At 39.7% G+C, this 16,455-nt stretch overlaps 2 protein-coding genes across 6 annotated transcripts in view; both read left to right on the top strand.

Moving 5' to 3' along the window:
* Window positions 1-4,549: 4,549 nt before the first annotated feature.
* On the top strand, window positions 4,550-12,539 carry park7 (parkinson protein 7). Its single transcript, XM_058372902.1, has 6 exons — window positions 4,550-4,728; window positions 6,079-6,180; window positions 7,100-7,159; window positions 9,171-9,240; window positions 11,294-11,380; window positions 12,155-12,539. The coding sequence occupies exons 1-6, from the start codon at window positions 4,639-4,641 to the stop codon at window positions 12,313-12,315; spliced, it is 570 nt and encodes a 189-aa protein (XP_058228885.1). The 5' UTR covers window positions 4,550-4,638; the 3' UTR covers window positions 12,316-12,539.
* Window positions 12,540-12,831: 292 nt separating this feature from the next.
* The window catches only part of kcnab2a (potassium voltage-gated channel subfamily A regulatory beta subunit 2a), a 79,266-nt gene continuing 75,642 nt past the window's right edge, over window positions 12,832-16,455 (top strand). For 4 of the 5 annotated variants that reach the window (XM_058372900.1, XM_058372899.1, XM_058372898.1 and 1 more), the window contains exon 1: window positions 12,832-12,990. The gene's annotated coding sequence lies outside the window, so the exon portion shown is untranslated. The remainder of the gene's footprint in view (window positions 12,991-16,455) is intronic. The other variant, XM_058372897.1, reaches the window with a different exon arrangement.

Genomic DNA, 16,455 nt, shown 5'->3' with positions numbered 1-16,455 from the left:
CTGACATCGACATCAACAATGACACCGACATCAACACCAAAACCAACACTGACACCGACACCAACACTGACACTGAAGTTAACACCAACAATGAGACCGACATCAACACCAACATCAACACTGACACCGACATCAACACTGACACCGACACCAACACTGACATCAACACCAACACTGACACCGACATCAACACTGACACCAACATCAACAATGACACCAACATCAACAATGACACCGACATTAACACCAACACCAACAATGACACCGACATTAACACCAACACCAACAATGACACCGACATTAACACCAACACTGACATCAACATCAACAATGACACCGACATCAACACCGAAACCAACACTGACACTGACATCAACACTAAAACCAACACTGACACCGACATCAACACTGACACCAACACTGACACTGACATCAACACTAAAACCAACACTGACACCGACATCAACACTGACACCAACACTGACATCAACACTAAAACCAACACTGACCCCAACACCAACACTGACACCGACACTGACATCAACACTAAAACCAACACTGACCCCAACACCAACACTGACACCGACATCAACACTGACACCGACACTGACATCAACACTAAAACCAACACTGACCCCAACACCAACACTGATACCAACATCAACACTGACCCCAACACTGATACCAACATCAACACTGACACTAATAGAGATCTTAATCCTGGATCTAGCTGCTCAGGAATTCCTACTAGGAAGCTCTGGACAGTTTCCTCGACCCGAGTTCAGCAAGTGACATCACATCAAATCACCATGGCTACTCACAGCAGAGCCGCACTGTGAGCCGCGCAAGAGGAACCTGATGTGGTCTTCTGCTGCTCTAACTCATCCATGCAGATACTGAATCAGACGTGAATCAGAACTGAGTCAGATGTGAACCAGAAGTGAATCAGAAGTGAATCAGACATGAATCAGAATTATATTAGATTTAAATCAGAACTGAATCAGAGTTACTAATAAGCAGTTTTGGGCTGGTCATGTTTAAAGCTTAGTCTCCGCCCACAAATCATAAATATTCACAAGACATACTGTAATTTTAACAATATATAACGTTTATATTTCTCTTTTTTCCTCTGAACATTGTTTATATTACATGAAGCAGTTACACAGAAGCGAACCTACAAGAACACACACACACTTTAGTCCACACTAAACCCTGAATTGTGCTCACAGCGTTACAACTGTCATGAGAACCACCCAAGCCAAAAGTGTGTGTGTGTGTGTGTGTGTCTATAGCTAATTCCACAACCATGTTCGTGCATCCAGAGTTCAACATTTCAGAGTTTTCCAGAGGAATCCAGAGACTCGTCAGGTTTCCTCTTTTACAAATAACTTATTTTGTTGTTGTTGTTTGTGAAGTGTGTGTGAGGGACGAAATGAAGTGTGTGTGAGGGTGAGGGACGAAATGAAGTGTGTGTGAGGGTGAGGGACGAAATGAAGTGTGTGTGAGGGTGAGGGACGAAATGAAGTGAGGGTGAGGGATGAAGTGTGTGTGAGGGTGAGGGACGAAATGAAGTGAGGGTGAGGGACGAAATGAAGTGTGTGTGAGGGTGAGGGACGAAATGAAGTGTGTGTGAGGGTGAGGGACGAAATGAAGTGTGTGTGAGGGTGAGGGACGAAATGAAGTGAGGGTGAGGGTGAGGGACGAAATGAAGTGTGTGTGAGGGTGAGGGACGAAATGAAGTGAGGGTGAGGGATGAAGTGTGTGTGAGGGTGAGGGACGAAATGAAGTGAGGGTGAGGGATGAAGTGTGTGTGAGGGTGAGGGACGAAATGAAGTGTGTGTGAGGGTGAGGGACGAAATGAAGTGAGGGTGAGGGACGAAATGAAGTGTGTGTGAGGGTGAGGGATGAAATGAAGTGTGTGTGAGGGTGAGGGACGAAATGAAGTGAGGGTGAGGGATGAAGTGTGTGTGAGGGTGAGGGACGAAATGAAGTGTGTGTGAGGGTGAGGGACAAAATGAAGTGTGTGTGAGGGTGAGGGACGAAATGAAGTGTGTGTGAGGGTGAGGGACGAAATGAAGTGTGTGTGAGGGTGAGGGACGAAATGAAGTGAGGGTGAGGGATGAAGTGTGTGTGAGGGTGAGGGACGAAATGAAGTGAGGGTGAGGGATGAAGTGTGTGTGAGGGTGAGGGACGAAATGAAGTGAGGGTGAGGGACGAAATGAAGTGTGTGTGAGGGTGAGGGACGAAATGAAGTGCGTGTGAGGGTGAGGGACGAAATGAAGTGTGTGTTTGGAGGGTTTTGGCCGGTGTAGCACAGAGAAGCGGGTTCAGATGATCCCAGCTGTGTTTGTAGGTAATCTGTGCAGAAGGGTGGATTTGGGAACAGACTACAGAACACACACAGACACACACACACAGACACACACACACACAGACACACACACACACAGACACACACACACACAGACAGACACACACACACACAGACACACACACACACAGACACACACACACACAGACACACACACACAGACACACACACACACAGACACACACACACACAGACACACACACACAGGCTGCTGGAGGAACCCAGCGCTTCGCTCTAATCTGCCGCATAAAGACAAAGTGCACTTTTCTACAACATAGAAACTCACTTCAACAAGAAGTTGCTTTTTTGCCTTATTTTTGAAAAATTCCTGAGGCCTTGAGTTTGAATGTTTGTATATATATATATATATATATTACTACTACTACTAACAACAACAAAAACAATAATAATAATAATAACAATAATATTTTTTTGTAAATAAAAAATAATAATAACAAAAATGTATACTATATTTTAAAAATATATTTAGATTTACATGACTCTGTATTTAGATTCTGTACATGAAATCTATTGAGATTAATAAAAAAAATTATAAAAAAAATGTAAGAAAGTCTATATATATTTATATATTATATAATGTTACATAAAATTGTATATAAAGATAATATTTCAATATTTTTATGCTTAGGAAAATAAAAGAACATTGGCTACTACTACAACTAATAATATTATAATATATAATATATATATATATATATATATATATATATATATATATATAATATCACAGTCTGTGAATATGCTAACAGAAAATAGCTCTAATGTCTTTTCTAATAGCTAGCAGATGTCTTGCACGAATGGGATTTTATCATGTTTCATATCATTCATCCTCAAATTCTTAATAGTTTGTAATAAATAAATAAATAAAACAAATACACCATAATAACAAGCTCAGTTTGTTTGTTCATTGTTCTACGTTTGCTAGCTGACTAGCTAAGCGTTCCGGTTCTGTGGCTAATTTCTGGAAACAGTCACTTGTAAAGATATCACAAGAAAGTGAGTCGACTCTTATTGGGGAGCGGAGTCAATTCAACCGACTCAGTGAAAAAAGAGTCAAAATTCCCAGCCGTCTGCTGAACGCGATACCTTTTTCCATATCATATCCTACACTGCCCTCTAGTGGTGGGTGAAAATACCAAACTTAGCATGATAATCATGTGAAAGAATCTGAAAAACATGGGTCATGAACCAGATAGTCTCGTAAACATTTACAAAATAAAGATTAAAATAATTCAGCAAAGTGCATCAGATGCATGTTCATATTAAAGGGAAGTTTTCAGGTCGATTTTTTGTATGCAGTAACTGATGGACATCAAGGATGAAAACAATGGTTGTAGAAGATAAGAGAAGAAACACAAACTTTTCAGAGAAACAGGGGAATGTTTTACTCAGGTCAGAGTTCGTGATAGCCCATGTATGTTTCCTAAAGGCCTGATGAAATGTAGATTTCTCCTTTACTGTGGTGAGAAATAACATATAACATGAGCACCATCTCTGTTATCTCTGTGTCCAGTGCTAAAACAATAAACATGAATTTATTCAGTTTGTTTTTCATCCTTTTGAGCTTTAATTTCCTATACACAAATTATAAATTGTAAACCATGTGTATTTCTGCCTGCAAACATCTGGTCAGAGATGTTCAGGAGCAATGCTAGAGTACTTTTGTAATAAATATATATCACACCAACCAAATCGCTGTATCTCTGTCTTTAGTTTGGGCTTTTATATTTTTTTAGCATATTTAATTTAACATATTTCATTTTAAATGATGTGACCTAATATTCTACTCTGCATATAAATATTCAGATAGGGAATATTATGGATTAAATATTCTGCCCACACGCATTTAATTTTATTTTATTGTAATAAATGTCATTCAGTTTAAAAAGTTTTTTTTTTTTTTTTTACATTTTTTTAAAACTAAATTTTATCTAATTATTATTATTTTATTTTTTTTATAGAATAAAAATAAATATAAACACGAATTCTTTTTTTCTCCTCAATTCAACTAACCCACAAACCGGGACTTTTATTTTATGCACACAAAAATACCTCATGCGAAAAATAAATTGCTCTTTACTTCCTACATAAGTGCACTATCTAGTGTGTGATAGAACGGCGTGTACGCCCTAGCTAGTGCACTACATTTACAAATTCGCGGCATTTGGAGATAAGCCGTGATTTTACAGCTCCAGCGCTTTCTGCTCCGCTATCTCCCAGTTCCTCCTGGTTTGTTGGTGAAAGTCATGGCTGCAAAGCGAGCTTTAGTGATCTTGGCCAAAGGAGCGGAGGAGATGGAGACAGTGATACCGGTGGACGTCATGCGGAGAGCCGGGGTTTGTAGCTTATATACAGCGCTAACCTGGCTAAACTAGCTAGTGCACTAGAGTTAGCATAGCTAGCATAGCTCGGCTGTCTGACGTTCTCCAGTCCTGCAGACACGCTGGTCATCTGCACGGACTGGGTTTATACTTTAAATTGTGCTACTTGTGCTAACATGCATTTTGTTTTATTATATTTTTTATTTTTGTCAGTGAGAAATAGCTAGCTGACGTTTGCTACATTAGAGCTACTTGTCTGGACTGAGAAGCAGGGTTCAGGTTAATGAACCGAAATGTCAAAGTTTGCTGCTGTCATGATGATGGATTTTGAGAATTATATAAATAAAACAGACAGACAGACAGACACACACACACACACACACACACACACACACACATATCTGTGCTCTTCTAACCCCTGGATCTAAATTCTTTAGGAGTTTTTTTCTGAGCCTTTTCATCCATTACTTTTTGTCTAATTATTCTGGCCCTTTTCAGTGAATCAAATTATTTGACTCAGCTCAATAAGAATCGACTCTTGGTCGAGTTGGAAAATGCCTTTATTAAGAGCGAGATTTGAAGAAAAGTAATGAAAAATGGGTTTAAATAGATGATGAGGCAAAGGGATTCTTGGTTCAAATTTATTTTAATATTACTGGTCGGAATTTCGGCTCTTTTCAGTGAGTCAGATTATTTGACTCAGTTCGTCAGAAAGATTCGACTCTTGCCTGAGTTAAAAAAAAGTCGGTAAAGATTACACGAGTACGCAAGATATATAAGTCTCGTGTTTTGAAGATTTATCTAATTATTAGTGATGGGGAAATTGTGTCTCTTTTCACCGAGTCAGATCATTTGATTCAGCTCTCCAATATGAACCGACTCAATGGCTGAGATAAAATGGTTCTTTAACCGATCATGTGGCTTTGCAGAAATAAATGTAAACAAATTATTTTTCTGACACGAGTCTCATACTTCAGCCATTTATATATTTTTTAGTAATAGGACATGAAAGTGATGAGTTTAGTGTTAGGAGTTTCTGTTTTTTAGTGGGTCATATTAGATGACTCACCAAAATGAATCGACTCTTTATTGAGTTGTAATGTTCCTCTACTGTTAAAAGCGAGATGTTAAAAAAAAGAGAGAGAGAAAGAGAGGAACGTTTAAAAATATAAGACGAGGGACATACATCTCATGTTTCCATGTACCAGTTTCATGACTTGAATGAGTCAAATTATTTGACTCAGCTCTCCACTAAGAGTTGTTTTGTTTGGGTTAACTGGATATGAATAGATTTGCCATCTTGGTGTCTGTCAGTAAGAGTATTTAATCAGTTAAAAAGTGTGTGTGTGTGTGTGTGTAAAACAGATTGCCGTGACTTTGGCAGGATTAACAGGGAAGGATCCTGTTCAGTGCAGCCGTGACGTCCAAATCTGTCCAGATACGAGTCTGGAGGAAGCCTCGAAACAGGTCAGCATTCAAAAACTACACATAATATTGAGGTCAACAGATACTTTAATGATCCTGTTACACAAACCATATGTCCTGAGTCCTGACCTCAACCCCATAGAACACCTTTGGGATGAATTAGAGTGGAGACTGCGAGCCAGGCCTTCTTGTCCTCCACACCAAACTCGCTCATCCATGTCTTTATGGACCTTGCTTTGGTCACTGGTGTGCAGTCATGTTGGAACACAAAGGGGTCATCCCCAAACTGTTCCCACAAATGGTCCAAAATGTCTTGGTATGAAGCTGAAGCATTAAGCCAAGCCCCGAACCCCTGAATTCAATTAGGGGTGTCCCAAAACTTTTGGCAATATAGTGTAATTTAATATTATATTACTTGATACAGTTGTGATTTTATATTCTACATACTGCACTGTTATTTCATACTGACATACTTGCACATTTTTATCAGGCACTATATAATTTTATTTGATCTAAATTTTACTATATCGCTTTATTTAATATAATTTTAATTATATAAAATAAATTAGCATATAAAATTCTCATTATTTTATAATTTTCTTCTAACGCTTTTCCCTGAAATAACCTAAATCTAAATACACAATTATAATTCACAAATTATTATTATTATTATTATTATTATTATTATTATTATTATTATTATTATTATCATCATTGGTACAGTTTTGGGTGTAGTGTCTCCCCCTGGTGGAATTGTCCTATCACTGCAACAGTGTTGTATTAGATTCCAAGCAAACACAAAAATATCTTTGTACATGTTTAAACTTTTCCAAGTTTCCGTGAATCAGAAGCTAAAATGTAAACAGTAAGTCAGCAGTGTGGTGTGTATTCTGCTCCACACACTCTTATAAATGTTTATAAACTGGGTTTTAATGTCACTAACACTAGAATTCCACTTCAGGGCCCATACGATGTGGTTCTGTTACCCGGAGGACTGCTGGGAGCGCAGAACCTGTCCGAGGTGAGGACTTAGTTAATGAGTTTCTGAGGCATTAAATATTAATAGTGTGTTTAAAATATATATATAAAATTTCTAAAATTTTGTTTTATCATTTGACATTTTATGAACATTTATGTATTTTATTGTATGCATTTTACTTCATTTTATGCATCTATTTTATTTTAGAAATTTGTATAAAAATACATAAATAAATAAAATAAATTATTAATAAAAATTATATGCTATTATTATATTATGTTAATAATAATTATACGCTCTAAATTAGTAAAAATATATTTTCAAAATGGGCTTAATCTTTGTATTTATTTAAAATACACTCAGTTGAAGTTTTGAAGGTTTGAACTTTAAATAAATGACAAAATTAATTTCAGTAAGAAGTTAAAGGACTTGCATGCTGTTGTGATGCTTTTAAATTATTACAGTAATTTAATAAAATTCTGGCCTGGGGGAAAAGCCGAATGCTGTGAATCTCAGCTTAAAATAAAACATTAATGTGATCCGTGATGTAAATGATTTAATAGGAAGTGATGTCATGAGTGCGGAGTCTGAGTAAAAGGACTGAATGTTCATGATCTAAACACTAAAACCGGGATCCTGATACGGACCAGGAACAAAACCCTAAACCCACTCCTTTCACCCATCCCGGGGGAGGAGAAGAGGGCGGAGTCAGGAATTCCTCAAGGAATGTCCCTAGTGTTTAGTTGCACACCTTATATTCACTATACTGAGTACACTCATCTCCTCATCATGGCACCTGTTAGTGGGTGGGATATATTAGGCAGCAGGTGAACATTTTGTCCTCAAAGTTGATGTTAGAAGCAGGAAAAATGGACAAGTGTAAGGATTTGAGCTTTGAGTTTGATGAAGGGCCAAATTGTGATGGCTAGACCACTGGATCAGAGCATCTCCAAAACTGCAGCTCTTGTGGGGTGTTCCCGGTCTGCAGTGGTCAGTATCTATCAAAAGTGGTCCAAGGAAGGAACAGTGGTGAATCGGAGACAGGGTCATGGGCGGTCAAGGCTCATTGATGCACGTGGAGAGAGAAGACTGGCCCGTGTGATCCGATCCAACAGACGAGCTACTGTTGCTCAAACTGCTGAAGAAGTTAATGCTGGTTCTGATAGAAAGGGGTCAGAATACACAGTGCATCACAGTTTGTTGTGTATGGGGCCGCATAGCCACAGACCGGTCAGGGTGCCCATGCTGACCCCTGTGCACTGCCGAAAGCTCAAACAATGGGCACGTGAGCATCAGAACTTGACCACGGAGCAATGGAAGAAGGTGGCCTGGTCTGATGAATCACGTTTTCTTTTACATCACGTGGATGGCCGGGTGCGTGTGCGTCTCTTACCTGGGGAACACATGGCACCAGGGTGCACTATGGGAAGAAGGCGAGCCGGCGGAGGCAGGGTCATGCTTTGGGCAATGTTCTGCTGGGAAACCTTGGGTCCTGCCATCCATGTGGATGTTCCTTTGACATGTACCACCTACCTAAACATTGTTCCAGACCATGTACACCCTTTCATGGAAACAGTGTTCCCTGATGGCTGTGGCCTCTTTCAGCAGGAGAATGCGCCGTGTCACAAAGAAAAAATGGACCTGAAACATTTGCCAGAGGGCAGCAGTTGAAATAAGTGATGTCCAGGGTGAGAAGGATGTTTCAGGATGATGTTGCCCTTTTGTGGCAGCGTGATCTGTACAGTTCCTTTAAGGAAGTCAGAGAGCAGCTGATGAGTTTATGTGCTAAGTTGATCAGGTGATCAGATGGGTATGGCTATGTTGCTGATATAATAATGTCCAGATGTCAATATTCGACCTAAATTATTTGTTAGGAATTTAAGAAATTGTAGGATCATCAGTGCATGGTTGTTGCAGAAATGTTTAGGTTGGAGTTTAGGGATCCCTGAGAATCTGTAGGAGATTCTGTAGATATTCTCACAGGATGTTTAGGTTGGAAGCTCGGTGTCTGTGTGTCTGGTTGATGATGTGTGACGTCTCTCTCTCTCTCTAGTCTCCTGCTGTGAAGGAAGTGCTGAAGGAGCAGGAGGGCAGGAAGGGTCTGATCGCTGCCATCTGCGCAGGTACTGTTTAATCCACCGCATACCTGACACACATTAACCTCACACACACATACACACACACACACACACACACACACACACACACACACACTTGCGCATATTTACTGAAAGTCTCATTTCATTGAGTCATACGTCTGCAAGCTCACAATTGGGTGATCTTTTGAAGCCCATATGATAATTTTTTAAATTTTTTAAAATAATTTGTCACAGTATCATGTATCTAAGCTAAGCAAATTAGAATTAGCAAACACGCACGATTTTGTCATGCTAGTGACACGACGACATAAAGGACATTACTTTTTTAAAAATATTGATTTATTTATTTATTAAATAATTTATTTTTTATTCATGTAACAGGATTGTGCTTTCACTCTGATCTCACCGGTCAGTATCACAATATCTTTAAAAAAAAAAAGGAAGAAACAGAACAGGAGAAATTATTTTTCTTGTGATCATCCGGAAATTCTGATGATGCAACTTCATGTGCAGCTGTCCTAGGAGTGTGTGTGTGTGTGTGTGTGTGTGTGTGTGTGTGTGTGTGTGTGTGTGAAAATGAGTGGATGAAATTTAACACGCACGTTTTTCCTGAACTGTAATGGAGAAGGACGTTTGGAGTGTGAGATGGTCAACAGATTTATACATTAATGCAGAAATAATACGAACAGGAAGTATTTTCTTTATTTTAGATTATTAGATTTTTTATCCAGAACCTTCATACAAGTTTATAAATATAATAAACAGCTGGTACCTTAATCCTAAACGACAAACTACAAAAAATCTGTAGAGTTTTGTTCTGGGAGTGAATTTTTCTTGGTTTAAAGAAGTAGTTAAGATCTGCCTTTGTTTATTTGTTTGTTTGTTTTTTATACAATTTTAAAACAAAAGTTATAAATAGATCTCAGAAATGAGCTACGGCTGAAATTGGTGAGATCTTCCTGCTCTCTCTGACCGTTAGATGGACACATGGTTCTATAATGAAGGTTATTATAGTTATAGGGTACGTGTCATCAGCTCTGCCGATGAAGGACTCAGGAAGGACGTCGGGAATTGAGGGCACTGGTGCGGAGCAAGTGGGGGGGTGGAGAAGTGTCCTAGAAAATGAGTGGAGGTCCCACAGGAGTGTGTAACGAGTGAGCCGTGGTGCCTCTGGCATTCCTTCACACACTAGCTTACTTTATAGTGTAGGATCTCCAGCACTGCATCAACCTGTCAGAGAGGAGGAGAGCTGTGAGAGCGTGAAGGAGAGACGCTGAGGAGGGAAACAGATCCACTCCTGATTTTTTCCCCCCAGAATAAACTCCTTTTGTGATGGTCTTGTAGCGTTCGAGCGGAATTCATGTCCTCATTCTCCTCTATAAGATCTACAGAAACTGAGGAACCTGCAATGAGTGTGTGTTAGTCTTGATAAATCTACCTGTAGTCAATCTCTATATATATCTATTTGTCTGTCTGTCTTTTTCTATCTATGTGTCTCTCACTCTCTGTCTCTCTATCTCTGTGTCTCACTGTCTGTCTGTCTGTCTCTCTCTCTGTGTCTCTTTGTTGCTCTCTATCTGTCTGTCTGTCTGTCTCTCTCTTTCTCTTGTTTTGTCTCTCTTTCTCTCTCTGTCTTTTTATATCTCTCTCTGTCTCCCTCTGTGTCCCTCTGTCTCTCTCCCTCTGTCTCTGTCTCCCACTCTCTCTCTCTTTAAATGAAAGCTTTGTATGATCAGAGTGCGGAGTCAGCATGCTGGCACAGTAGACAGAGAGCTTTTCTAAATATGGCCCAAAGAGCTGGAAAGAAACCGAATACGTCAGTAATATTAGATAACACTGAATTGATTTTTTTTTTTTGCTTTGTAGCTCTTTGGGGTGACTTTTCTCTTCACATCATTTTTTTTGCTTTATTATTTTTGAACCGTGATTTATTGGATCAGGAGGACAAGAAGAACATTAATAGCCACTCTGTTAGCATCTTTTGTCAGTGGAGCGATAGAGGAGCCGTACCTACAGTATGAGGAGATAATAATAATAATAATAATAATAATAATAATAATAATGCTTTGGGTTTCAGGCCCCACAGCACTGTTGGCTCATGGAATTGGTTACGGCAGTACGGTTACGACCCACCCAGGTGCCAAAGACAAGATGATGGCTGGAGGTAAGGCTGGAAAAGCGTGCAGAAAATACTGTGTGTGTATGTATATATATATATATATATATATATATATATATATATATATATATATATATATATATATATATATATATCGCACACAAAAGCTGTAACTTTAAGCTTTCCCATATCTTCAGGACACAGGAGTTTATACTTCTTTGCAGTTTCTCAGTTGAAGAGAGTAAAAAGAGGCTGGTGAGAGAACCAGTGTATATAGCTGCTATAATAAAAGCGACAAAACTTGTTTAACAGACATTAAAATGTACATTTATGTAAAAATTTTAATCATCAGACTGCTGTGCTAATAAGAGGAATAAAATGCTTCAGGACATGCTGATGTAGGATAAATAATGCACTTTTTGTCATGACAATAAATTCACGTCATGACATCATCCTGTTGTTGATTATTTTACTTTAACAGCTTGTTAACAGTTTGTTATATACACTATATAGCCAAAAGTTTTGGGACACCCCTCCAAATCATTGAGTTCAGGTGTTGTTTTTCAGGGGTTGGGCTCGGCCCCTTAGTTCCAGTGAAAGGAACTCTTAATGCTTCAGCTTCATACCAAGACATTTTGGACAATTTCATGCTCTTTGTGGGAACAGTTTGGGGATGACCCCTTCCTGTTCCAACATGACTGCACACCAGTGACCAAAGCAAGGTCCATAAAGACATGGATGAGTGAGTTTGGTGTGGAGGAACTTGACTGGACCTACAGAGTCCTGACCTCAACCCCATTTTGTTTTTGTTTTTTTTAGATCACTACAAGTATTCAGAGGCCCGTGTTCAGAAAGATGGACATCTGATCACGAGCCGAGGTCCAGGCACTGCCTTTGAGTTCGCCATGGTCATTGTGGAGGAGCTGCTGGGAGCCGAGGTGGCCGCTCAGGTCAAAGCACCGCTCATCCTGAAAGACTAACAGATTCATTTATTGAATGCTAATTAATTAATCTGTACCGCACTTCATCAGACGGAGCAGCAAAGCAAATGACATACTGTATGTGAGAATTACTGTATGCTTTTCTTGAAGAAGAAGAATAAAAGCACCTTATTTTGAGAAGTTTTTGTTAGCAGGCAGTGGCATGATTAAGCACCTTAAATCTTGTTTCTTTGGCAACATTAAAACAAAACCATTATAAATCATTATTTTGTGTGAGTAATCTTGTGACATGGCCAGTTTATTGAAATCACAAACCAGTTAAAAAAGAGATTAAATGATGATCTACATCTAAAAACAGCAGGATTGAGGCTAAATGTTTGAACGCCATTTTCTCGCCAATCACAGCACAGCGCTGGCATGCCAGTGGGCGGGCTTAGTGTGTACGAGTTTGCATAGACGATTGGAGGCGTTCATGATGACTGACGCCCACAGTGGCCAATAGGTTGCGCCTGTTTGTTTTATTTGCGTTCACGTGCTCTCAACGAGCCAATCAGACTTTCTCCGCATGAAATCAGCGCGTGTTGGCGCGCGCGTGGAGAGAAACGTCGCGCGCTGCTTGATGCCAGGGGTTTTCAAAATTGGCCGGTTGTCTTTTCTTCCCTCCTGGTGTTTGCTGGCACGAGACCCGAGTCCTGACCGTTATTTTTTTCTGAGGTACGTTTGGTGTTTTAAAGTCATTGGTTAATTATACATTTAGGTTGTTAAAATATATATTACGCTCATTTGCTTGGTAAGTTATAATGATAAATACGTCAGATAACCACTTTAATAACAGTCACATTGGATAAGCTGGTGAGTTAAAGGAGATACAATTAAGCTCGCGTGAGTTAGCCACCTGGCTAGCTGGTTAACGGTGTAGATTTGGTGTTACGGCATTTCAGTCAGGAACATAGTGGAATTTTCTGTTATTAGCAAATGGGCTTAGCTGTGTGTGTGTGTGTGTGTGTGTGTGTGTGTGTGTCATGCAGATGAAAAAACCTAGCATTTTTCCAAAAACATTTTATGAACAAAATGGTGTATAACGTCTATGTGTGTATATATATACATATATACACACACACACTTTATTGCCAAAAGTTTTGGGACATCTGCCTTTCCATGCACATGAATGTAATATGGAGTTGTCCCGTCCTTTACAGCTATAACAGCTTCAACTCTTCTGGGAAGACTTTCCACAAGGTTTAGGAGTATGTTTATGGGAATTTTTGACCATTTCTCTATTTGTGAGGTCAGGCACTGATGTTGGACGAGAAGGCCTGGCTCAGTCATCCCCAAACTGTTCCCACAAAGAGCATGAAATTGTCCAAAATGTCTTGGTATGAAGCTGAAGCATTAAGAGTTCCTTTCACTGGAACTAATGGGCCGAGCCCAACCCCTGAAAAACAACACCTGAACTCAATGATTTGGAGGGGTGTCCCAAAACTTTTGGCTATATACTGTATATATGTAGTGCAGGATGTAGATTTAGAGCCCAAATAAACGTGCCAGAATACAGTGATGAGAGAAAAAAACTCATGAGGATGAAACCTTGACAAGAACTAAGCTCCTCATCCATCCATGAACCTTGATGTAAGAGTATTTCACTCTACACTGTCTTTTTAAATAGTAAACATGTAATTTATATATATATATATATATATATATATATATATATATATATATATATATATATATATATATATATATATATATATATATATAATACACACACACACACACACACACACTCTACTGGTGGTCTCAGTGGGTTTCCTGATAAACTGTGTATAGCAGCAGATGGGCTCCAGGCACTTATTATGAATGTATAACTCTATCAGTGTGTTTTAGCTGCAGTAGTAATGATTTTTGGCTCCTTGAAACACCACAGAACGCCTTTTCTGCATTTTATATAAGTCTGACCAAATTAAAATCCAGTTCACCGAAGGGGGTATAGGGTTCACTTTAAGTGTTGTTATATGATATTTTTGTCATATCGTGCAACCTTACTGTGACTTTTAAGAGACTTAAAAGAAGAAAACAAGAAGGCAGGATTAGTTACGTGATGCTTTTGGTCAGATCAGGGGGAGCTCATTAGAGGACACGCCCATTTTCACTTCAGGAAGAGCTGCTGCTGCTTCTTCTTTCGTCTTTTCCCTTCAGGGGTCTCCACAGTGAATCATCTCTCTCCACCTATCCCTATCTTCTCCATCCTCAACACTTGCCCCACTAGCTTCATATCCTCATTTATTCCATCCATATACCTCCTCTTTGGCCTTCCTCTTTGCCTCCTGCCTGGCAGCTCCATGTCCAACATTCTCCTACCAATATACTCACTCTCCCTCCTCTGGACATGTCCAAACTTAATCTTGGATCATCTTAATCTGGCCTCCCTAACTTTGTCCCCCAAACGTCCAACATGAGCTGTCCATCTGATGTCCTCGTTCCACTTCAGGAAGAGCTGCAAATGAGTTAATTTGTCAAAATCAGTTGTTTTAAATTAGAAAAAAAACTTGAAAAATGTCCAGGATCAGGAGCCTGTGTCTTATAGCTTGATTGTAGTCTATTAATACATGTGGCTATATATAACTTCACCCAGTTTCCCATCAGAGAAGTGCAAGTTGTGGAAATGTTGTGCAGAAATGCTCAGAGGCCGTGGTTAGTTTCACACTTGCAGAGCTGCTCACTTTGTGTGTGTATGTGTGTTCTCTCACACACACACACACACACATGTGCATGCAGAGCAGAACAGAACAGGAAGTCGAGTTCATCAGTTCATTAGCACATGATGGATCATAATTTCTCCCTGACTCACTCGTTTTCTTTTCCCCCTCTGCTTTCTGTTTCTTTCTTTCTTTTTCTTTAGTGATCTATAAACTAGATTTAACATCAAATTTGTGCTGTAAGTATTTTTTTCCCCTAATTTATTCTCCTATATCTTCCTGATTAGTTTTGCTGAACCCCAACCACTGGGCCCAGTTATAAACTAGAGTCCTGACCATTGTGTCTGATTTTTAAATATATGTAGAACACACACTGATCAGGTATAACATTGTGAGCAGTGCCAGGTGAAGTGGTGATCTCCTCATCATGGCACCTGTTAGTGGGTGGGATATATTAGGCAGCAAGTCAACATTTTGTCCTCAAAGTTGATGTTAGAAGCAGGAAAAATGGACAAGTGTAAGGATTTGAGCAAGTTTGACCAAAAGGGCCGAATTTGATGGCTAGACCACTGGATCAGAGCATCTCCAAAACTGCAGCTCTTGTGGGGTGTTCCCGGTCTGCAGTGGTCCGTATCTATCAAAAGTGGTCCGAGGAAGGAACAGTGGTGAACCGGCGACGGGGTCATGGGCGGCCAAGGCTCATTGATGCATGTGGGGAGTGAAGGCTGGCCCGTGTGATCCAATCCTACTGTTGCTCAAATTGCTGAAGAAGTTAATGCTGGTTCTGATAGAAAGGTGTCAGAATACACAGTACAGGACGGGTTTGGCAGCACAATGTGGACCAACACAATTTTAGACAGGTGATCATAATGTTACGCCTGATCGGTCTATTTCAGAGGATGTTGGCATTGATCCAATCCTAATCAAGGTACACTATATACGTACACCTAACCATTGCACCCATGCATGCCCTTTCCATAAGCATGGATATCAACATGGAATTAGTTACCCTAGTGCTGTTACTGTAAGCTTCCACTAGATTTTGGGGCGTGGCCGTGGAAAATTTATGTATGTCAAGTGGCATCTGCATTCTGTTTCATCCCCAAGGTGATCAATGGGGTTGTGGTCAGGGATCTGTTAAAGAAGTTTTCCAAACCGGTCTTCAGAGCTGCTTTGTGCACAGGTCATTGTCAGGACAGATTTGGTCCACTTAGTTCCAGTGAAGGGGAATTCAACAAAGACGTTGTGTACAGTTGTCTGCATCCATCTTTGTGTAACAGGCAGAACCACACCATTGTCAGTCATTCCGGTAGACTTATTGTGTTTAACTCAAATTAAACTTCTTATTCAGCAGGTATTTGATTGGACAATCGGTGTTTAGCACAGAGACGCGTTGCTCATATCACTCCAGTTTCTCATTTCTAGTAATAGTTCATTGCAGTAAAACTGTTATATAGTGAAATCATAACTTCTCTTATGG

Source organism: Hemibagrus wyckioides, linkage group LG21 (assembly GCF_019097595.1).
Source record: "Hemibagrus wyckioides isolate EC202008001 linkage group LG21, SWU_Hwy_1.0, whole genome shotgun sequence".
Classification (NCBI taxonomy): domain Eukaryota; kingdom Metazoa; phylum Chordata; class Actinopteri; order Siluriformes; family Bagridae; genus Hemibagrus; species Hemibagrus wyckioides.
Note: the sequence above shows the minus strand (reverse complement) of the source record. Positions and strands in the feature narration are given on the sequence as shown.

Bases quoted from the DNA above. Each gene is read 5' to 3' on its own strand.
- park7 (XM_058372902.1), top strand. From the start codon at position 4,639: ATGGCTGCAAAGCGAGCTTTAGTGATCTTGGCCAAAGGAGCGGAGGAG. The intron at 4,729-6,078 runs GTTTGTAGCTTA...TGTGTAAAACAG, and splicing joins ACGTCATGCGGAGAGCCGGG to ATTGCCGTGACTTTGGCAGG. The intron at 9,241-11,293 runs GTACTGTTTAAT...TTTGGGTTTCAG, and splicing joins GATCGCTGCCATCTGCGCAG to GCCCCACAGCACTGTTGGCT.